Source organism: Agelaius tricolor, unplaced genomic scaffold (assembly GCF_023055355.1).
Source record: "Agelaius tricolor isolate 1412-34295 unplaced genomic scaffold, bAgeTri1.0.p SCAF_9, whole genome shotgun sequence".
Taxonomy (NCBI): domain Eukaryota; kingdom Metazoa; phylum Chordata; class Aves; order Passeriformes; family Icteridae; genus Agelaius; species Agelaius tricolor.
Window position 1 is genome coordinate 1,583,991 of NW_027269269.1, and position 23,045 is coordinate 1,607,035.

Genomic DNA, 23,045 nt, shown 5'->3' on the forward strand with positions numbered 1-23,045 from the left:
GATCATCCAAGGAAGTTGAGTGGTAAGTTAACAGCTGGTAAATTGTATGTTTCTGACTCTACAGAAGTCTTTACAATTCTGGAAAAGGAGACCAAAATTAAAGGGCAGCTTCAACTCTTTTAGTCATTAATAGGCAGTCTGGATGTGCTGGTGCTCTTCATAATGGAAGCAGGATAAGAATTACTCTTAGACTGAGAGCTGGTTGGAACAACAGAAGCGCTTGACTGGCTTCAGAGGGGAATAAGCTGTGCCTTTTAGTGTTCAACAGTGAATGCAGAGCACAGTAAATAACTGCATCAGACCTTATTTGTGATGTCGTTCCATTAATTCAGACAGTTGACTTCAGCAAACTTAGCTTGGGGATGCATTAGTGCCATAATGTTTAAATAGAAGAAAAACATGTAAGCTTTCTATAAACATGGTTTAAATTTTTGTTGAACATTAAGGAAGGTAACTCATTGAGGAAGGAAAAAAAGGAAAAGAAAGTGTGTTCATTATTCTATTCTGAGGAGTACAGGCAGAGGTCAATGTCAAGCTGTTTGCTCTTGAAGAGTTGTATTCTGAATAAATTGGCATCAGCATCAAAATCCTTTATTTTTATCACGTAATTCAGTGTTTTCTCTGGGCTATTTTAAAAGGAAAACAATTAGAAAAGGTTGTGTTCTCATTCATATCTGAGTTGCTTGGTTTTGCTAGAATAAAAGAGCTCTCTGGTCATTGAAACATCCATTTTGATTAAAATATGAACTATATTTTGCATCAGAGACAAAAATATATAATGTCCTGTCTCTTGCCTTTAATTATCACAGCTCAGTGATTTATGTAGTGCTTTGGAATGGCAAAACTTTGGCTGACTGCCATGATACACAGTAGGCCCAGAGAAGCTAGGAATTGGTAGTTATTAATAAAAATTTAATTTTATGGTATGCCCACCCAAGGGATCTGAAATATATCTGTAAGTCAAGGTGCAGCTCTTTGCCCCTTTCATGTTTTAAAAGATTTTTAAGATTTTTTTCTATTTTGTTTTTGACACATACTCTCAAGGCCTGAAAAATTTCATACTTTGGTGCTGACCAAGTTAAAGAACTTGTCAGCAGAGTCCCAATATGACTGTGAAGTGAGAAGCCACAAATTTGACCTCCTGTTGCTGATATTTTCATTGGGATCTAGGTCCTGAAAAATCCTAGGGAAGTTTGGTTTTTTTTTTTATTCATGCAACATACTTATTGATAGCCCAGAGTTTATATGAGGGGACTTCCACAGAACTGTGTCACTCTTTATTTATCCTTATGGAGTGACTTTTTTTTCCTAAGAGTTTTTCAAGCCATGTTTAGTTGAAAGGGAAAATAGTATTTTTTTAGCTATAATCTCCTACTTAGTCACAGTGTGATGTTTTCTGTATAGCACAATAAACTGTATTAAATAACATATAATGCAATACTTATTGCAAGAGAAAAGAGAAGATGAAATTGGATTCAGAAGGTTGGGTTGTTTCCTTGCTCTTGTATTATTTCTCTTCTGCTCCAAATCAGGCTATTTTTGTCCGTTTTTGGGGGCCTGAAGAGTAGCACATTTTAAATAGAGGCTTTGTGTCAGAGATCGGTTTGTTTCTGAGGAAAAATATACTCTCATTCTGTAATCTTCATGAGTAAGATCTCATGAATCTTTATGCTCTCCTATGTAAGGAGTAGACCATTCATTTCCAGGACAGTGGGGTGATTTTTTTTGTGGATTTGTATGTGGGTTTTTGTGTGTGTGTTTTATGTTCAGGGGTCTTTTCTTTTTAAAGAAATCCTTTTTTTTCCTTATTTAAATATTTCCAAGAGATTTTCTGAATTGGCTAGTTACTTGTGTCTTTTTATGTATATGTTCATGTACCTGAATATCCACACTGAAGTGATCCTTAGTTGGTGTTCCTGCCTCACATGGTGGAAAGGGGAAGCAAAGGGAGGAGCAGTTGGACTTCTGCAATAAAGTCTAGCTCAAGAATGCAGAGAACCCAATCCATCTTTATTATGTTTAGGTAACTAAATATGAAAAATCATGTTTTAAAACTTCATTTAAAAACAAACAAAGAACATTTTAAAAAACCCAAGCTTTTCTCCTGAAAATTAGCATGTGGTACTAGAGGATATTCACGAATAAGTGCTGCTTGCAATTATAATTATTTTGATTGCTGCAGTAAATAGCAGCTTCCTTGAAATGTCCATTTTTTTTCATGTATTTTTAATGTTTTCGTTGTGTTCACTTTTTTTTCCTCCAAAGAGCTTTAGTTTTGGTCAAATTGAAGCCGATGTTTATTTTCATCCAGGCTATAAGTGGAAGACTACTTTGACTTTTGTCGATGGTATGATCTCTGTGGGTTATAAAATTGTAGTACCTCCCAGTCTAGGTAATCTTCTAGCTACATGGTTAAATCAAATTGAACCCTACAAAGTTGGTTAAAAGTAAGAAAAAATAACTGATTGGGGATTATGAAGGGATAGAGAGTATCTGTCTGCCACTTGTACTTGGAAAAAAGTAGCTATGTATGGAACTGGTTCCGTGGAATTTTATGTTCTCCTTTGTTAGCAGCAGTGGTAGTGTTGACTTTCAAATTGGAGGTGTTAGGCATTGCACAACATCAGTGGCCTTGCATCAGTCTTTTAAAAGGTGCCACTGAACTGCCCTAAATAATATTTAAAAATAATACATAAATATTCTCTCTACAGAACACAATAGAACAATTATTGAGTTATATCAGAATTAAATCCAAATTTAAGTGACTAGAATTATCATTAATAATATTTGTGGGGTGGGCTCCTAAGCTTCAAATACCAGCTTAATAGGAGAGAATGAAAACAAAGTTTTGGGCTCATCCAGGGGCAGCTCTTGAGAAGAGATAGCAGAATGGTAACACAAATGGTACACGCTGATTTCACTTTTAAATTCTGGAGTCAAACACTGGGATGTGTGTCATTAAAAGATATTTTTAGGGAGACAGAGATTGAAAATATAGAAACAGACACCTTCTTCTCTCTCTCTCTCCTACTCACACTCTTTACCACTTCAGAAAGAAACCCTGGAATGCTCTCCTCTGCTGTTATTATATCTAAGTTCTGAAGAAGGCATACAAATGCCTGTGTTGGAGCTTCAGCACTAACTCCATGCACTACAGGCCAGGGACCCCAGGATATGTCACAGCAGGATGGCCTGGTTCCTGTTTTACAGGTCCCTCCTGAGAACAGGAGCTGTAAACCACTGTAGTTACCAAACCACCTCCCTGTGGCCCTGCTGACCAGAGCTAACTGGTTCAGCCTGCAAGCAAGAACTTCCCTTGTGGGCATTGGCGTTGGGTGCAATTTTACTGCTATTTCCTCTCTTGTGTTTGGAATTGACTGGCTCAATGTGGCATACCAATGGCTAAAATGGTTTCTACCAAAATTTGTGTTGAACTGAGTATATCAGTTTCTCTGTTTCGTGTTTTAGTCACTTTATTCCTCAGTGAGTTGAAAGGATGAACTCTGAAAATAGCAAACTTGAATGCCACTTTCTGCATTTTTTACTACCTATTTTTATTAAGTCTCCTGGTCTTCTGACATGTGTTGAAGACAAGTTAAAGGTCTTCTGTGTTTTCTGTCTTGTAATTTGCACATTAGGATCATGATGGACTAAGACAATTATAACATGTGCAGGGTAAAACTGCCCTGACTATTGCTAATGAGTAATCAGAGTAGGTTTTTGAGTCTTCTCTGTCAGAGTGAATTCTCCTGGGAGGCAGCAGGAGACAGTTTATGACTGAAGTATGTACTTGGGATACAGTGTCCAAAATTCCACTTGACCTGAGAAGACCAGGTGCTTAATCCAGGTAAAGCAGTGCCTCGGTTTTCTTTTACTGCTTGAGACAAATTATTCTGTGTTAGAGTCTTACTTCATTAAATCATGGAAAAATCTTTTGCTAATACAAACAATATGTTGTAAGAAAAAGTTATTCTTCTGGTTTTGAAGTCTTATTAAAGTTGATTTTCAATGAAAATTTTTAGTTCTTAATTAGCTCCAGCAGGCACATTAGTGTGTTGTGTTTACCTCATCCCTCTCCACAAAACCCCAAAAAACCAAACTAACCCAGAATTGTTTCAGGAGTGCAAATAGTCAGGATGATAAAGGAAACGGTATGTAAATTTGACTGAAATCCATTGTATTTTGCTGCTTATTTATTACAGTGGCTGTATTAATTTATTTTGAAGAACAGTGTTTCCTAGATATTTCTTCTGAGAACATAACCCTGGAACTCATTGGAGGATATTGCCATTGTTCCTATGTTACTTGAACTGAAGTGAGGAAATGGATGAAGTATAACCAGGCACTAGGATTTTAAGTTCAAGAGTGTCATGGTTTCCATAGAAACAGCTAGTTCTATCATAGCTACTGAGTTAAATGCCTATAGTATTTTGCTTTTTTCCCCCCGTTTGAGTAAAATTTCTTTATGCTCTTTTTTGGTTTTCTCTTTGTTTTCACTTCAAGTTTCTGAAATTTGCTAACTAAATTTTTAGTAGTGCAAAGCTTCCTTAGTCATTCTTTGTTTGAGAAAGCATTTGCACATAAAACCATATTTGTTTCACTTTGTAGTAATCTAAAGGTGAGTGTGTCATTGGAACTGGTGTGAAGTTCACCTTAGCCCTGCACAGTGACGCAGAGTGCTGTCACATTTACCTGGTGTCATGTTGGGATTGCCCTACTTTCACAAGTGCTGTGCCTTTGAACAAATGACCAGCTGGCAATGGACCTTCAGAGCTTTGTTCATTCACATGGACAATGTATGTTTCTTTTCATTTTCCATGTCAATCTTTTTTTCATAATACAAAGAAAATTTATTACAGGTACTGCAAGGTGCTGTAGAGGTAGAGCAAAGCTAAATACAGGGGTTCTGAGGGTTGACAAGTGTAAATTTTAGGTGTTCAATTGAGGAAGTGTGGTTAGTTACCTGCATTTCCTATAAAATATCTGGTGAAAATAGGTGTCTACAAGTGTGATTCATGAGAATTGTAGTTTAATTTATTTTACCAAGTGACTCTTGAAGAAGAGTTCAGAATGAAGGATCTCTTCTCTCTCATTGAGAATGCTTGCACGGTTGGGCTACAAATCTATACTTTTGTTCTCTTACTTTCTTACCTTGTGCACCTCAGTCCCTCTACCAGCTAGTTTCTTGGCCGAGAAGGAGCTAATATTATTATTCTATATGTGTCTCAAATCCTCAGAAGGTTCTGGAAGTCTTCAGAAAGCTGCTTGGGGAGATGACTTAGTTTCAATGACCATGAGCTGATGCAGTTAAAATCAAATGGAAGAATAAACAAAGCAGGAGTATATGTAAAGGCTTTGGATTTCAAGGATGCAGATGCTGATTAAACTAAATGTTGTGGGTTAGTATTAAGGAGTGTGCCTGAGGAATTTGCATGCTTGGTGTTTCTTCAGGTTGAAGAAATTAAGTTATAAAATATCTATGTGCTAGTTGAGTGAAAAGATGTGAAGAGAGACTTTGAACTTGACAGATGAGTAACCATCTCAGGAAGGATGCTGAGAAGGAGCAGAGAAGAAATAATGGAATAAAATTCATGATTTCTATTTATCCAAATCAGATCAGGACAGATTCATCAGCCAATTTTCTCTGGAAGGAGAGTGTTTTCCACATAGGGGAAACGCAGAAGAGGTGTAATCTGCCTGGACTTCAGTGAGTAGTTGATGTTGCATAGCAAGGGATCAGTTGAGGAAGGCAGGGTTTGATTGAGTGTGTGACTTAGGTGGAGAAGATGGTAAAGTACAGTGTTCAGGATGTAAGTGTCAGGCTGTCAGTTATGCTTAGTGGAATTCCTTAAAGATAATTTTGGGACCAGCTGTCTTTGTATTGTTTTTGTTTATGCCTCTAGGACAAGGAAAATGAGTATGCTGATGAAATTTGTTGATGATTAATAGTATAGAAGATGATTGTAGTGTTGTGTGGGGATGGGATTATCTCAAAGACTGAATTAAGAGGAACAGAATTAGTCAAATTACAATAAAAATATCCTGTACATTACGGGTGGTTAAAAGCTGTATTTTGAAATGCAAGCTTGAAAGTTTATGTCATAGAAACAACTGGGCTGGAGAAGAGCATTTTGAGATTACTGCATTACAAATGTAAGACAGTTGTGATGTTTGTAATTGAAAATGGAGAGGCTTTTGCAGTCAGTTTAAGGAGGTTCTAGTATCATTTTATAAATTCCTGAAATACTGTGTATCATTCTAATTATGCATACTTAAGAAAGTTTAAACAAAACTAAAAATATGGATAGGGATTAAAGTGGATTGTCGAATTGTTCACTTTGGAAAGGACCTTTGGCAATTTTCTAGCCCAATTTTCTGCTGGAAGCAGACTCACCACTGAATTCAGACCAGATTGCTTGAGGCTTTGTTGGTTGGACCTTGAAAATCCACAAGGCCAGAGCTTCCAGAGCATCTCTGAGTGACCACTGTTTTGAGATCCTCAGGGTGAAAACCTTGTATCTGATCACAGTTCAGAGTCTCTTGTTTCTGTTTATGACCATTTATCTGTTGATTTATGACCATTGATCTGTTGATCTTCTGTCTTGGACCTCAGTAAAGGGGTTCTTTGGTAATTTAGGCATGGGAAGGCTGCTAATAGGTCCCCTCCAGGCCTACCAAGCCCAGTTACCTTAATCTCTGTTGATGTGCTTCAGCACTCTGAAGACAGTGTTCCCACCAAGGGCCAGGCTTTTAATGAGGAAAACCTTTGCTTTTTAATTTTTTTAATTTTGGCTAAGTGTGTCCTTGTCTGCAGATGCAGAAGAAAGCCATCAAAACCCCAGGGTTTTTTTGGCTAAAGCGTGATGTGCATGTGACATCAGTGAGTGTAACTTATTCAAGAATAAATTTAAGCTGGGAATGAGAAGAGAGCACTCAGTGAAACAGCTCAGGTTCTACAGCAGACTTGCAGGACATGTAAAAACTGAAGTTCTTCATTATGTTAGGTGGATGCATTCCAGGAGTGACCTGGTGTTCAGAACCTGCAAGTCCCTGCTGACTTGGCTTGTGTGATGCTTAGATTGTTATTTGGGCTTGGTTCAACCTTGTATGTAAATCTGGTGGAATTCAGTCGCTAAAGTGGGGGCTGGGAGGTTTCTCTTTGGCCTAGAGCCATTAGGAAACCTTAATGTGTCTTTGGAGAGCAACTTACTTTTTACATTAATGAACTTGAACAAGAAGGTAAGTGTATTGGATGTTGAGGAAAAAATTGTTTTGTGTATGTATTTCAATCTTAAAACAGCTAAAGAAAAGCAGTTGGTTTAAACTTGGGGCTGCATATGATGTAGTGATATGACACTGCATCTGAATTGTAAGTTGGGGAGCAATCTTAAGCTGCTATTGGAGCATAAAATTGATAACCAATTAGCTTGTTTAACTGAATAGATGAGAAGTCAAACATTAAGAAATGAGATTTCCAACCTACACAATGTTTATTGATGTTAAAGTGACTTCTCATTTATTTAACATTAGCTGTGAAATTAGAAGCACTGTGGCACTAAGATACTTTGTAGGTATGCCTTAAAGAATGAACAAACTTTGCAGATGCCTAGAACAAAGAAAACACAATTTACTCCACATCAGCATATATGTGACCCAAATTTCTCTTCCAAAAATTGTGGTCACGGTTGTTACTATAATCTTTTCATAAATACAGTTTTATTTTTGGGTGGTTTTCTGTTTGGTGGGAGGAGTGTGTTGTTGTTGTTTGGATAATATAATCTATGCTGAAAATTTTTATTGTGTACACAGTGCAACTGATGGGGTAGTTACTGGAGCTGTGATTATGAGATTGGGGTGGGGGAGAGAGGGTGAGATTTGCATGCTCGAGGTCACAAACAGAATGTGCTATTACATAAGAGTGCAGAGGGGATGTAGACTGCAAGTTGTATTTAATCCTTCTTCTGATACTCTGGCTGCCCTTGACTGCTGTCAGCAGTAATGTTGCAGTTGATGCTACAACGCAGAAGTGTGAGGATATGATCACTTTGTTGTAGCAAAAGGCTGGAACTCCCTTTGGTACCCTGAAAAAAAGAAAAAAAAAAAAAACCATAATCAGGACAGTTGTTGTAACATTCCCAGTTGAAGAGCAAACCTGTCAGGGCTATGAGAATTGCAAAAGTTTTTTGTGACCAAGACACTTGACAAGAATAGGTGGAGGGGCTTTAAGCATACAAGGAATACAGATACGACCTCCTTGGCAGCTTTTAATGTAGGAAATAGGATAGCTCAGATTACTAAGAATTCTTTCTTAACTTGAAAAATAAAAACTTGATGCTTTTGTGTCAAAATTTCTCTACCTAACCAAGACTTTTTTTCTTCACTTTGAGTAATTGTGTATACACATATGGGTTTATCTTTTCTCTTTCTTCTTTTAGTTCTGAGGTTTCTGGACTTTTGCCAGAAATATTTTTTTCAGCTCCCTTATAATTTGTTTGCAAGATTAAGTAGTACAGCAGTTGCAAGTTTTACATTTACAAATATTCTTGAGGGAAATGAGATTGGATTCTAAATTTAGAGGCAAGTTTTAGGATTATTTGCTTCAAACCCTTTGGGGTAGTGTGATATGCAAGTCAAGACAAAGATTCCTTCAAGCCAAGATTAAGAAACACAAATATATATATAGAGAGAGAGACAAAGATGCAAACTAAATGTGTCAGTGGCATGCTGTGCTATAAATAAGAAAATACTCAAACATTTCATTAGAACAGCTATATCTTTGCACTTCATGTAACATCTGCTTGACTGACTTAAAAATTCTTTTAGGGCTTCTGCTAATATGTGATGATTTATTTTTTTAAATGAAAATATTTATCCTGTGTTTTAGACATACTTTGTTATATACCCTGTAAAATTACTATCTTATCTCAATGTGCATTTTATATTTCATAGTAAATCTATAAGAAATGCTCTTCAGCATCAAGAACCTTATCCATCTTGGGGAGGTAGAGGGAAAGAAAGTTCTCACATTTTTCATTCTTCCCCCCAACCCTCCATATTGCTTATATTGATTTTATGGTGTATATTAACTGCAGAGGTATGAATTAATGAAATTTTCCAGGAAGCCAAGTTTTGGTTATTTTTTTAGTGATATTAATCTCCTTTCTGTATTCACTTTAGTGTGCCTGGTGATCTCAAAACTCAGTAGTGAGAATAAAAATAAATGTGTCTTCCTAATGTTGTGGCAGAAGAAAAATAACTTCACTTCTATGTTAATACAGTGCCATAATCATACTTTTAAGTGCTGAGTGTGGCTAATCTTTTGGGGTTTTTTTAGTCATCTCCTTGTAGGATCCAAACCAGGTAGTTCTAGGGAGTGGATGGTTTGGTGTTATGTCTACTGCTGAGGGAAGTGCTGTGGTCTTAAAACCAAGTAACCCCCACCACAGCTAAATTACACACAGATGAAACAAAATAAATCCTTAGGTAAATTATATAAATTCAGAGTTTGGGAACTGCTTAGCCAGAGGGAGCAAGCTAAGGGGGGTGTCTCATGAGCCAGTTAGAGTATAGGAAATGGATATGGGGAATTGGAGTGAGAGGCAAAAGGGCTACTGGTGAAGAAGCTAAGGTAGGCACTGGTGCTGAAAATTTGGGGTTGGTTTGTTTGTTCTTTTAAACAGGCAGCCCATTCCAAGCACAAGTAACAGTTTGTGATGTGGTCTGAACTTCCTAAATTTTTGGCAGTGTGCTGGTATTTTAAAAAGGTGCATTATTGCTTAAAAAATAATTAAAAATAATTAGGTATGGAGAGAATGGAATCAAATGCAGTACACCCCACTTCCAAAAGCTGGAGTGTGGCAAACTGATGAAAAGAACTTACTTTCTCCATGCATATTTTTATAGTGTCATCTGAATATGTACTTAGTAACTAATGTGGTGCTGTTCTGCAAACTGTTGGTTAAACAGGAGAAATTAAAAACTATTAGAGAAACTGTGTGTCTGTGAGCCTCACATAAAGGACCTGGCTGAGAGGAGGAGAGGCAGCTCAGAGAGCTCTTGTTATTAAATTCATTATGAAACAACTGTCAGATCAATTTTGATGTTTCCTAATTCATTTAATGACAAAGGGTTGTGTAAAGATGTCTTGCTGCTAAAATTCATTGGTGACATGAAGTTTGAAAAGTGCTTGTAATGCAGAGAGGAAGAAGAACTTGGGGGATTTCTTAGGTCCAGTGCCCAGACATGGAATAAATCTGAAACATCTTTATGATGCAGAATACTTCTTTACACCTAGCCTCCTTTCTCTCTGAGGGATGGAATAATAGGAGTGGGATGAAATTTGTAGCCATGTGCTTTAGGGTGATACAGCCAAAATAAAAGCTTGGAGGCTGAATAATTAAAAGGATCAAAGTAGAAAAGGGTGCAAAGTAACTGAGCAAACACTGCGGTGCAATTATGAAGAAGGCATTTGTGCTCTTGGGACACAGTTACAGGTGGTTCCAGTAGATAGAGGAAATTACTGGTGGTATTCTACAAGCATCTGGTTAGACATCATGTAGTATGCTTCAGAAATTGTCATTTGTTTGGGGAGGAGATAGAAAAAATTGTGCAGAGACAGGCTTCTAGGATGAAAGGAGAAATAAGTGTCTCACTAGAGAAAGCTTGAAGAGCTTAACTGGGGTAGTCCAGCTAAGGAAACTGTGTATGTGAGTGTTGTCTATACATGCACAGGTGGAGACAGTACAGGGGGGTGAAATACTGAAACTGGAAGACAATATAAGCAAAACAACACCTGAATATATTCCAACTTTTTGAAGCTGTAGTTTCATCACAGTAGTCAGGTTTTTGGAGTAAACAAGAACAGTAGAACTTGATCTGCTTTTTCTGCTAAATGTTGGTGAAATTTGAAAGTAATTCCTTAATCTTTGTGGAAATCCCAAAGAAAACAAACTTTATTGTGTATAGCTAAATGTATTCTGAATTTTATGAAGAATTGTCTTTGACTAAACAGCATTCCCTCACTTTCTCTCTTTCAAGTTTTTTTTTTTGTCATTTCATGGTATGCAATAATGCTCTTGGAATGGCTGTGGTGCTTTCTCAGAGACAACCACCATTTGCTTTCCTAGGCTAATGGGAGAACTTGTATTTTTCCAAAGGGTGTTAGTGGGAGGAAAGGGAGGAGAACTTAGCCTTTTATGCTCACTCTTTTTATACTTGCTACACTTTGAAATAGACACTGAATTGCTTTTAGGAGGGGTCATTTCCTTCATTGACCTTGCAGTGTGCTGGATGGTAGAGATTGTAATTTGGATGCCTCCATTAGGTGCTTAAAGATAGGTGGGATGAATCCAAGCCAAAGCATTCAGGAGGGAATAGATGATATGTCTAAAGAGCTTCTGAAATAAGTGGAGAGTAGGCAGTTGAGGCAGGGCTCATATGTTCAGAAGATGTGATGCACTGAGATCTTCTTCCAGAAGTCTAGAAAACTTGGACTTTGCTGTAAATTTTGCACTTGATATTTGGTGTAGAAAACAGTTTGCTGAATTCCAACAAAGAAAGCTTTGTTGCAACTTACCTAAAGTGAGAGCCACAACTTGAGAGTGAGACTTGGAAAAAAGTATCCAAGCAGTTAGTCTGCTAAAGTCTCACTGAAACTTGATGAAATGTGGGCTTGTGGGTCAAAGTACAACAGCAGCTAGACTCCTGCTTGCCATGGGCATTGCTATGTGCTACCAAATGTATTTTGTGACCTTGCAAACAGTCGCTTGAGGAGCCGAAATTTAATCTCTTTTGCATTGTAAATAATGTCATGGTGAGCTTTTTATATGTGTTATTTTAATGCTATATGGAAAAGAAATTATATTCAGTAGTTTGCAAATAGAAGGGAGGAAAATTATGGCTGAAGGTGCTGGTGGTTATATGGAGGAAATTAATGAAAGAAAAATTACGGTGTGATGTTATTACAGTGTTGCATGTGGACCTCACTTTACTTGTGGTGAAAGACAGTTGTGGGACAAAGTTTTGGATTCAGAAGACTGGCAGAGGGATTCAGGAAGGCAACTCTGTGGCAGCTGGGAGCAAGGAAGGATGCTGTCTGACTGTGGCATCTTGTAGGAGATGCACTAGCTGAGATCAGGAGGGAGCATTCTAGGGCTTTTATTGAGGCTCATAGGGTATTCAGGTGCAGATTTTGATATTTTAATTCTAAGGTTATTTTTCAGGTTTATATTTTTCCTCTTCATTCAGGAGCTATGTTGCTTATGTGTCATTGCTAGAGTATGTTTCTACCTTATTGAAAGCTATTTTTTTTTTACTGGCACAGTTGATTCAATCACTAACAGAATCTTCTCGTGTTTATAATCAAAAATACCAGCTGTCAGAATTTAATCTTCCTAGATTATGGATATGTGAACAACATTCTGTTCACCTCTTTGACCCTCTTTTTAACATATGTTAACATGTTAAACTGTTTTCTCAAATAATTTGTAGCAGTCTTCCAAAACCAACGACAGTTTTTAGTAACTGTAAAAAATAAATAATTTAAGTTGTCTCTGTAAACTTTCCTAATACTAATGTTTTGGGGTTTTTTACCAGATAAATTTGCGCCTCATCTTGGTAAGCGGGAAAACAAAAGAGTTCCTGTTTTCACCGAATGACTCTGCTGCAGATATTGCAAAACATGTGTATGACAACTGGCCAATGGGTGAGTAGCAGCGTGGCTTTGGCTTTTTAACTGGTGAGCAAGGAGATTCCCTGTGTATTCAGACTGAAGTGTCAGTAAACTGATCTCTTGCTCAACATTCAAATTAAGCATGTTTATTCACTATCTGGACAAAGATTTATGTAGAAATACAGGTGTCCTGCCTTCTTTTTCACAGTTCCATCAGTTGGGCAGATTTTTACATGTTAGGACTGTTTTGTACTTTATTTCGAAAATCTGCTTCCCCAAATTGAAGTAGTTCTTTCCCCCTATCTTTAGACACTTTTCTTTATTGATCAATTTAGAAGATCTAGTAAGTGTGAGGAAATGTCAGAGATATAAAACCTCTTACGTGAGAACAGCTAAAATAAAACATGGGAAGTCACAGGAATGCATTAGTAAAATTGAGTCTGAAGTACTTTTTCCTTACTGCCTTATCTTGGAAAGGATCTGTAATACTGATATTTCTTCAGGAAGAAAACGAATATAAAAACTCATTTTAAGAGACATTAGAAGACTGGATGTTGTTTGTGTAAATATACTTGGTGTCATGCAGGAATACTGGCTTTGGAAAATGGACTTGAGAACTTAAGATGTGTATTCACATATGTGAATAGCTCCCCAAAACAAAGTGCTTCTGTTCTCCCCGACTATGATTTCATGGGAAAATAGCCAAAACCCAGACATAGCATTACATACGATGAAAGAAAATGCTTCTTTTGGTACAGGACTTCATTTGGGTTAGTGTTTTGATGTTAAAAAAGACTACTATTTAGACAAACTAAAACATTGCACTATCTGTTTCTGTGGTGCCTTTGTCAAAGACATATGGTGGATAATAGTTTATGCCAAAAAGTTAATGGTGATAATCAGTATTTTAGGCCTTAAACTGGTCTTTGAGGTCAGGAAAGAAGTTCAGTTTGCTGTTTGATTTGCTGGGATGCAGTATTATGTATTTAGTAAAATATGTAATGAAGGAGGAGGTTTTAAATTCTCTGAAGTATTAGTTACAGAAGTAAAACATTTTAAAAAATAGGTTAGCATAGCTTCTGTGCTGTACATATTTTAATGTACATGTGTACATAATGTACAACATAGTTGTCATAACCAAATGTTGTTTGTGTACATTTATCTGAATTGGTAGAGGCAGAACTGGATTTTTTTTCCTTACTCAAGTTTATGCCTGTGAACATGTGATATCATGTTCACAGTCTTGTGAAGAGCTTGAAAGTTGCAGATTCTGAGTTTAGAGTTGGGAAGAAACCCAGACCTTAAAGTCTCTTCTTTAAAAAACTGTAGAACCAGACATGGAAATCTCAGTTCAAATACCTGCTGTCCTGAGGGAGTACTCTAAATTTTGATGAATATTTAATTGCTTTTACAAAGAAGAATAGTCTCAATTTAAATGAAAAAAAGACATCTCACTTCAGAATAGCATATAGATTTTCACAAACATTTGCCCATTAGATGTTTTCAGACTGAGAATGCTCCTCTTTGCCACAGAACTGAGAAATCTTGATGAGGACTAAAGTTGCCTTTAAACAGAGATGTTACAATTGTTTTTACCACCATTTGGACTTGTCATGATCTTGTGGGGAAAAAAGGAATGAAATAACCTCCGTCACATGCTGGCAGGATTAAGGCAAACCTTGCCCCACCTCTTTTGGCAATACAGTTGTTAATTAAGGATGTCTCGACTTGCAGTAGAAAATGCCAAATTTATTTTAATGTATATCATCTAGATAGGCTACCTGTTCTCTTCTTCTCCTCCCCATTTTCTGCTAAATAATATTAACTTCTTTCTTGTACAGCAATTATCTGAACTTTAAAAAAAAAAAAGGTAGATTCAGTGAGTCTTTGGCACATTTAGTCATCAGTGGAAATTAAAATTTGAATTCATGTCAGAAAGAAATGTTTCAGACTTCCAGCCAAGAAGCAGAAATTAAAAGGATGGGTAACTTGGCAGCTTAACAGTGAGAAAATACCTGTGCCAAAATCTAGTCTGTCTTCTTTTGGTTGTGCTTTTACATCATTATGGCACTGTCAACTGGCTGAATTTCTCTTTAGAGCCACAGTAGAGTGGAGTTCAGACTGTATGGAGTAAAAAAGTCCAAAACAAAACTATTATGGTAGCAGTGCAATAATTCAGCCTTGATGTAGCCCACTTCACAGCACAGTGGAACGGGCATGTGCTTGAATTGCAAGACAATTGAATCAGACCCGAAGTGGAAATACTTGAAATTCAAATAGCTTTGGTTGCCTAATTTGATCTAATCTTATAAACCAGGCACATGGGAGCACCTGGGAGTGTTGCACATTCTACTGTTGGTACCAGCCTGGCTCCCACCGCGGTCTGGGGCTGAGATGGCTCCTGCTGCCCAGTCTCTGCCTGCTTGCTTTTTGCACCAGATGCCTCTCTGTACACTCTGCAGCTGTGGCTTTTGTTTTACATGCTTCCCCTTCTACCCTTTTCAGTTCTTCTCCTTTTGTGGTGCCAGTTGCTTTTGCCTGTATGTTAATTGTGTGTTCCCAGTGAACAGGTTGGTTTCTGTGGCTTGTCCTGATCCCTTGCTGAATATTGATTTTGCTATATAAACACTGCAAAAACAGAAAGAGAGAATGTTTGTGAACAACTGTAGCCAGATATCTGGTCATCTAAGAAACAGAAGACACTGTATTCCCAGAGAGACCATTTAAATTCAACATTTCAAGGCTTTATGATACTTGTTCTGAAAGCAAAGTGCATATTTATTTGTTCTTCACATTGTGACAGGGAATGGGAAAAGAGTAGGAAAGACCATTTAAGCTTATAATTTATTTATGATAGCTTAAGCATTATAGGAAAATGCAAGCTTGCTTTTTTTTGAACCACTGTTTGCTACATAAAAACACTGAAACACATAAAAACGCACATAAAAACGGATGGGCCTTGGAGAAGCTCCTTAAAATGTAATGGTGGGTGCTCTGAGAGAGCTCTGTGGTGGCAGTCGGGGGCTGCTCAGGTCACTGCCCCCTCCAGACATGGAACTGGTTGGATCTGGCCGTCATCGAACTGCGCTGAGCTGCCTCCGGAGCTTTTTTCAGGGCTGTGATCTCAGAGTCCTGTTTCAAGTGACCCATCACATGCGTGCTCGCTCTGTGTGCAGCAGCTTCCCGTTGCTGGAGAACGGCTCCAGCTAGTCAATTAGCTGGTGATGAGAAATATGGCTTGGGAAGCTTCAGAATGGCCTGGATATCAAGATTCAGGAAGCAATTTGCATGTATGAAATATTTTCTTTAGGACTTGTGTATCTGCTAAATATATCCTGCAGTCTGTGACATCAGTAATATTTATACTTGCAGACATAAAATTATGTGTTTCAATGCCCAGGGTTAAATAATAGATTCAAGAATAGACTTCAGGAGTGCTGGCCTTGAATTATCTTCCTGTACCTTCAGCCTGTGTTCTCTCTTCAGTGTTTTATACAAGAGTCCTTTCCCGATTTTCTTCCTGAGTAAAGGTGAGAGAAGTAACAAAAGATGTTTTTATTACAATGTAACTGTGAAAATTCTCTCTCTTTTCAGACTGGGAAGAAGAACAAGTCAGCAGTCCAAATATCTTGCGGCTTATTTATCAAGGGAGGTTTCTTCATGGCAACGTGACATTAGGAGGTATGAAAATAATTCTTATTATACATGTTACAGTTTGGCAAAAGGGGATATTTATTTACAGTTCAGTGAATACTCCTTTATTGTTCAAGATCACAGGATGGCCTGCTTTATACTGCTGTTCTTGTGCATACAGTGACATTGTACTTTATTGCATATTTTTCCATCTTGTTACCACGAGCTGTTAAACTTTGCGAGGTCCCACCTGCTAAGTCAAGTCTCCTCTCACACAAAGAAACTGTAGTGCTGCTTTTATTTGTTGTCTTTCTAAATGGAATATTTTGTTCCAGCTCTCTTACACTGCATTTGCAGTACAAGCTACTTAATAAATATCTGAAGTATTTTAAAATGCTTGATAAACTTTATGATAATTGGTCAAACAATACTTTAAATCTTCGTGCAACGCAGGGAGACACCCTGTGAATGAGAATGAGGGGAAGCATTCTTGCTGTCCAGTGCTCTCCCAGGGATACAATTGCATAGTTATGTGAAAACAACAGTAAATGGCTTCACTTCGATTGCTAAGGAAATGCAATTCAACTCTGCCCTCTCGTGGCAAGTGTTTCCCCACGATTACACATTTTGGTGGGAACCCTTCATAGAGGTGTGACACACATTTGTTAAGTCATCCCTCCTTTTGTAGGTAGCATTTGCCGGTGGGAATATCAGCTGTATCAATGACTAAACAATATGAGACTCTCCATTCTGTGCCTGTTTAAAAACAAATTAATGCTTCTACTTTGTATGTTCAAATTATATATGGTTTGGTACCTGAATGCTGTACAGAAAGGAGAATATAATACAATTCAAAATCATCAATTAATTATTTTGAAGTTAAGAGGAATCTGAAAATAATATTTCTGGACTATTTATGGTGATGTTCCATGAAAAATTGACTGGGATGATATAGCTATTGATTCACTTTCTACCATTCCCAGTGTTGCCTAGTGATGTACTTATAGATTTACTCTCCACATATATAAATTTTTAATGCTTCTATATATACAAACAAGATCATTGTCAGCTCAGCTGGAAGAACTCTGAAATTTTTATTCACTCTTTAATTTGTATTTTTACCAGGTGACAGTGAGTGCAGCTAGTAGCAGTTGGAGTAGAGTTGAAAGACAAATGTTAAGTCTTGGATCATCTCTGCAATTAAAGATGCTAGTCTTACCCTACATTTCCAGGCAAGGATAGCTAACTGGGATTTACTTTGCCATTTATTTACTTCACACTTTACTGAGTGCTGCTCTTCACCATCAGTATTTTTCCATTTAGTGACATTTGTCTCAATATGAGAAAAAGTTGAATATTTGTTCAATATATTTAATATATTATTTAATGAATTAAGCTGAAAAATAATAGCTGCATGCTGCTGACTTTTGCATTAACTTAGGTCTATGAATTTTGAACACTTACTTGGGTTCGGGGCATTTTAGTTCATTCTTAATCACTCATGCATTGAGATTTAATCATCATGTTTTTACCCCAAGGATCTTACATGTATATTAGTGTTTTTCAAAAATATTCTCGTTGCTATATTGTTTTAAGAAAAAGAATCCCTAAAACATTGGCTTAACTTCAGCACTAATGAAGCTATCAGGAGTAAGATTACACAGCTGAAAGTGGAACAGGAATTCATGAAACAGCCTGAAAAGACTCTTACTTCAGTTTGTGTTGTTCATTAGAGGTAACCTTAAGTGAACTAGTTACCTTTATAAGGGAGGTGAAGGGGGGAGTTTATTAAAATAAAAATATTTATATTATGTTTCTTAACTTAGCTTAACTTTCATTAAGCTTTTCTAGCTGCAGTTCTCTTTGACTGAGTTATAGCACTTAGTGTTATATTTGCTTTAGGTGATAAGGAAATATTGACTGGAATTTGGACCTGCTGAAAATCATTTTATCATCCAGTGAAACAAAAGTTTCTAAGGAAACAGTTTGATGTTTCTCTTTTTAACTGGAGTCCATTTTTGTTCACTTTTACCTTACATGTCTGTGTAGTGTTATGAATTTAAGACTCCTATAAACTAAGATGCCTCAGAAAAGAGAAATTGGTAGGAAAAAGTGCTTTTGAGTGAAAAACTGTATTTTCAATAAATCATCCCTTGTGATACGCCCTCTGAATGGCGGGTCACTACAGGAACAGCAGAGCTAATGGCACTGGGAGCAGTGTGGAACAGACACCTCTGTAAAGCTCTGCACTGCTCCTGCCTGCAGTGCTTGAGCCACACTGCTTTGTTGTGTCCTGCCTGTGCAGAGGGCTGGGGAGTTGGCTAGCAAGGCAGAGTCCGTTGTTCAGCTTCCTCCAGGAAATTTAATCCTTTAGCTAAATATTTGTTCTGCAGTTTGCATTTCAAATAATATTAATTAGGGAAGTAATACATAATCAACAGTTCTCCATTTCTTGGTAGATAATGGTAATCAGCAGCATTTGCTTCCTTATTTACTGGTGAAGGGAAGTTTAACTCACCATATGCCATCCACACTCCAAAAGGGGGTGAAAAGTAAGTTCTGATGATAGAAAATACAAGGCAGCAATGGAATCAAACAGTTGGGAAAGGAATTAAATACAAATTGGCTAAACTGAGAGAAAGGGGTGAGAGCACAAAGAGAAGAGCAAGAAAGGATTACTGAGCATAGGTTAGGCTGCTCAGTTGCTGTCATGGTGCTCCAAGCAAGAAGCTGGAAATTTCTAGCAAGAGCTTGTGTAAACTGTGCAAACTGCTAATATATAATATAAATATTAGCACAGTACTACTTGATTACTGTAAATAGTTAATCTCCACAACTCACTAATCAAATCTCCTGAATTGTGTTGATATTATGAAAGATGTTCCTAATGTGATTATTTTGTAATTCAGGAGTTTATGTTATGAACACAATCCTTTTCCATGGAGTTTGCAAAGAGCATATTAACAGTCAAAGTTTTCAATTTTATCATAGTGTCAAGTACCCAAAATGCATTGTCTTTGTCAGATTTCAAGTTATCCATAGCTTCTAGTTGCAGGGCACAGGCAGTGCTTCAAGTAAACTAAGCAACTTTCAGATTTGCCTTTCCATGGAGATGGCTTTTCCCAAAGTACAGCTGCTTCAAAGAATCTTGTGGAGTTCTGTATCACTTTGTGTGCTTACACCTGTGTTTGAACCTGTGTTTTTAATCATCATTTGCATTTTTTTAAATAAATATGTAGGCAATGAACATGATTTAATAGTGGTGGTGTAGTGAGGCTTTTTATTGGTGAATCTTTAATCTATGCTGTAGGGATTAAAACAGAAAGGCATTTTTTACTTCATTTGCGTTCAGGTTCATTGCCCATTCCTTATTCATTTATTCACTTAAAATGCCGTCTCACTTTACGTGAAAATAAAAGCTGTAGCTTAAGTTTGATAGGACAAAGTCTACTCAAGTCAGAATTATTTGTGTATTAAGGATTAAATTCTTGTTAAATTTATCACTGACTTTTTTTTCCACTATAAAGTGGGAAGGACAGAACTTTGCCAGAAGACCTTTTATTTCTCAGAAAAACAATCAAGGAAGATACTCTAAGTATTCAGTGTATTTGTATACTTAAATTGGAATGTAGAAATTATCATTTTAGTTTCAGACACAAGCAGAATGAATTGTGCATAATTTTAAATTTTTGTTTGTTGCTAAAGCTCACAAAGGCAGCATTGTGAGACCTACTACTTTAAATTTTATATTTTTCACATGCAGCTGATATTACAGATCAGTATTAAAAGGCAAGATGCGGACATTTTGTATTTCAAGAAATCTGTGTCATGGATCAAAATATGTGTTAGGAAAATCTGTTTTGCTGTAGAGGCTCAGTGTTTTGATATCTCAGGAATAACAATTTGGTGGCTGCATTTTTTGCATCCTTATCATTAAAGAGTGCTTAACCACCTGAGTCTTGGCATGAATGCCCACTTCACTTTTTTACTCAAAAGAGGAAGGCTAAGCTTCCTAGCAGGAGTATCATGTCTTTAAGAATGCAGTGTTCTAAGTGACTGTTGTCATGCCCTGAGTCCCTATTTACCAAACTTCAACCAGTAAGCAGTTAAATGTAACAGTATGAACTTTTGAGTAGGTGCTAATTAAATTACAGTTATTTCAGCTGGGCATTTTGGAGAAAAAAGGGCTGATATAATGTGTTAATAACTCTCCCTTTTTCCTTTTGTAGCATTAAAACTTCCTTTTGGCAAAACAACAGTGATGCATTTGGTGGCTAGAGAGACACTGCCAGAACCAAACTCTCAAGGTAGGCTGGGCACTAGAGGAGTTTCTTACTCAAATACATGGCAGAGTGGTCAGGTCCTTATGGGCTCTTTGAGTATTTCATAGTAGAGAAAAGTCAAGCCCTTGTGCTCTTTTGTGAAGAAGTTAGTGGAATGCTTTTCTACGTGTATGTAGAAAACTAAGAAATTAACTTTCTTGTATAGCATTTTTATATAGTGCAGAAACTTACTCAGATCTTAAAAGTTCTTGTTTTTATTGTGAAAAACTAGTCCTTTATTTTTCAGTTATGTATGCATGTGTATAACAAGAAATAATTTTTTACTGGAAATAATTAAGAACAGACTTGCATTAAGCATACTCTCACACAGAACAGCCTCATTGCTTTAGAAATGGAATGTAAGTAAAACTTCCCTCTTCTTTGCAGGTCAAAGGAACCGTGAAAAAACTGGAGAAAGCAATTGCTGTGTAATCCTGTAAACCCTGTTAGCTTTACCTGCTAAGTGTGATGTAATATAGTCTTTGTCTTTCATGCTGCTGGAATAGAAGAGGCCCTACCTTGCTTCAACCACCTGTAGGAAGAGCCTGTCTGTAAATCCATGGAACTGAAATAATACACGAACACTGTCTCATTAGTCTTTAAAAAAAAAAAAAGTGAAAGATCTATGAACACTTTAGTTGTTTATTTTTTTCAATTCCTCCTTTTTGTTTGTTGAATAATCTTACAGTACATCACTTTTTGAAAGAATTCAGTCTCCAGAAAAGTTTGTGTTTTTTTCCATAGCAGGAATCTTTTTGCTACCACAAAAATCTGCATTAACCGGATCTAAGCAGTCAAGCTTTCTAGATGCAATTTGCACTAAATATGGTTGACAGTATATTTCTCCTCAACAATCTCTAACAATATTTGAGACATCTAGTAATAACCCACAATGTATAATGCAACACTGGAAAGTAGTATATTAATAAGTAAAACAAATCTCACTTATGGCCAAATCAAAGGAAAAACTGTTAAGTCAATTCTACCTAAGTCAACCTCGGTGGCCAAACTGGCACAGATACTAACTAAACCAAGTCTAACTATATATCTTTTCACTGCAACAAAGAAAAAATACTATGTGCCTGTAATTTAAAAGCACTCTGTAGAGGGCTGATGAAACTGATTTTTTGTTACTGTGTGCACTCCGATCGTGTGTTAGTTGAGTGCTTATTCAGACAGCACAAACAAGTGCAGAGAGTGCATTTCCTAGCCTTAATATGGGAGGGGTAGTTTCCTGTAGTTCATAGGCTTTTATTATTGTGCATAAATGTTAGAAAACATCATTTACTAATCAGTTTTATGTATTTGAATATTGGCAATTGGTGTTTTTCAGTCATTTTTCTCATCTGTACCTTAGACTTCAGTGTCATGCTTACTCATTAGAAATTTCAAAAGAATTATTAAAATTTAAAAAGCAAAAAGAAAATCTTCTGCCATAGTACTAGTTTTGTTTCTTTACGTAATCTGCATTTGGTATTAGTGCTTGCAATGGTATTAAAATCAGAAGCTGATTTTTGAAGGCATACATAATTGAAAAGGATGCCATTCTTTTATTTCATATCAATAATTTAAATGTTGATATGCTAAAGAAATTTGCACAGCACTAAAGCATGAGCTAGTTTCATCTAAACCTGTAAAAAATAAAAATAAATAAAAATTAAAAAATATAAAAGATTTTATATTTTTTCACTGGGGAGGAATTCTTCCTGGGTGAAATTACAAATATGTGTAGAATATATTTAATAAAAATCTTATAAAATACATAACTATAGAAGTTAAATATAGATTGGCGTGTAGTATAATAGAACAATATTCCATATAAATAGCTTTAGCCTTTAAAAAACTGAGTCACAGGTTGACATTGTGTTCTGTACTTAAGTGTCCACAACTCTTACAGATGTTCTGTGTAATCGTTTTTCCGAATGATTGGCATCATTCAAATGTAAACAGGTTATTTTATTCATTGTTACTGCTTTGATGAAATGCTTTATATGCAGTAGATTTACAAAAATATTGTTCATACTGATCAGAATTAAATTTGTATAGAGCAGAGTTTTAAAACAAATTGTAAATAGCACTAAACATTTTCTTTCTGCAACCTGTACTGATAGACTCTTCTGTAAACTAAATAAAAGAATATTGTAGTGCATTTCAGTGGTGTTTCAAGGGTTGTAATTGGGCCTGAACTGCTTTTAATAGTACTTCTTAATCTGGAAATTAAGTAAGGACTCCATTTTACTTATTTTTTAAAAAGGAGGGGCACAAAGCTTGCTGAAAAATGCTAATGGGATTTATCACTTCAATATTTGTTTTCTTTTCACTCCATAAGTGGCCTGGAAGTCTTTCTTCTGTAGAAGAGGAATGTGGGCATGAGCAGTTGCAAAAGTGCAGCTGTGTCAGACACTTGTGTGCCTCCCAGG

The 23,045-nt window shown here is 36.6% G+C and overlaps 1 protein-coding gene across 1 annotated transcript in view; it reads left to right on the forward strand.

The window, feature by feature from the left end:
* The window catches only part of UBL3 (ubiquitin like 3), a 55,921-nt gene extending 33,147 nt beyond the window's left edge, over positions 1-22,774 (forward strand). The window contains exons 2-5 of the mRNA XM_071433972.1: positions 12,595-12,703; positions 16,265-16,351; positions 20,533-20,610; positions 21,013-22,774. Of these exons, the coding sequence (XP_071290073.1) occupies positions 12,595-12,703; positions 16,265-16,351; positions 20,533-20,610; positions 21,013-21,065 (327 nt within the window). The 3' untranslated portion in view covers positions 21,066-22,774. The remainder of the gene's footprint in view (positions 1-12,594; positions 12,704-16,264; positions 16,352-20,532; positions 20,611-21,012) is intronic.
* Positions 22,775-23,045: the final 271 nt, after the last annotated feature.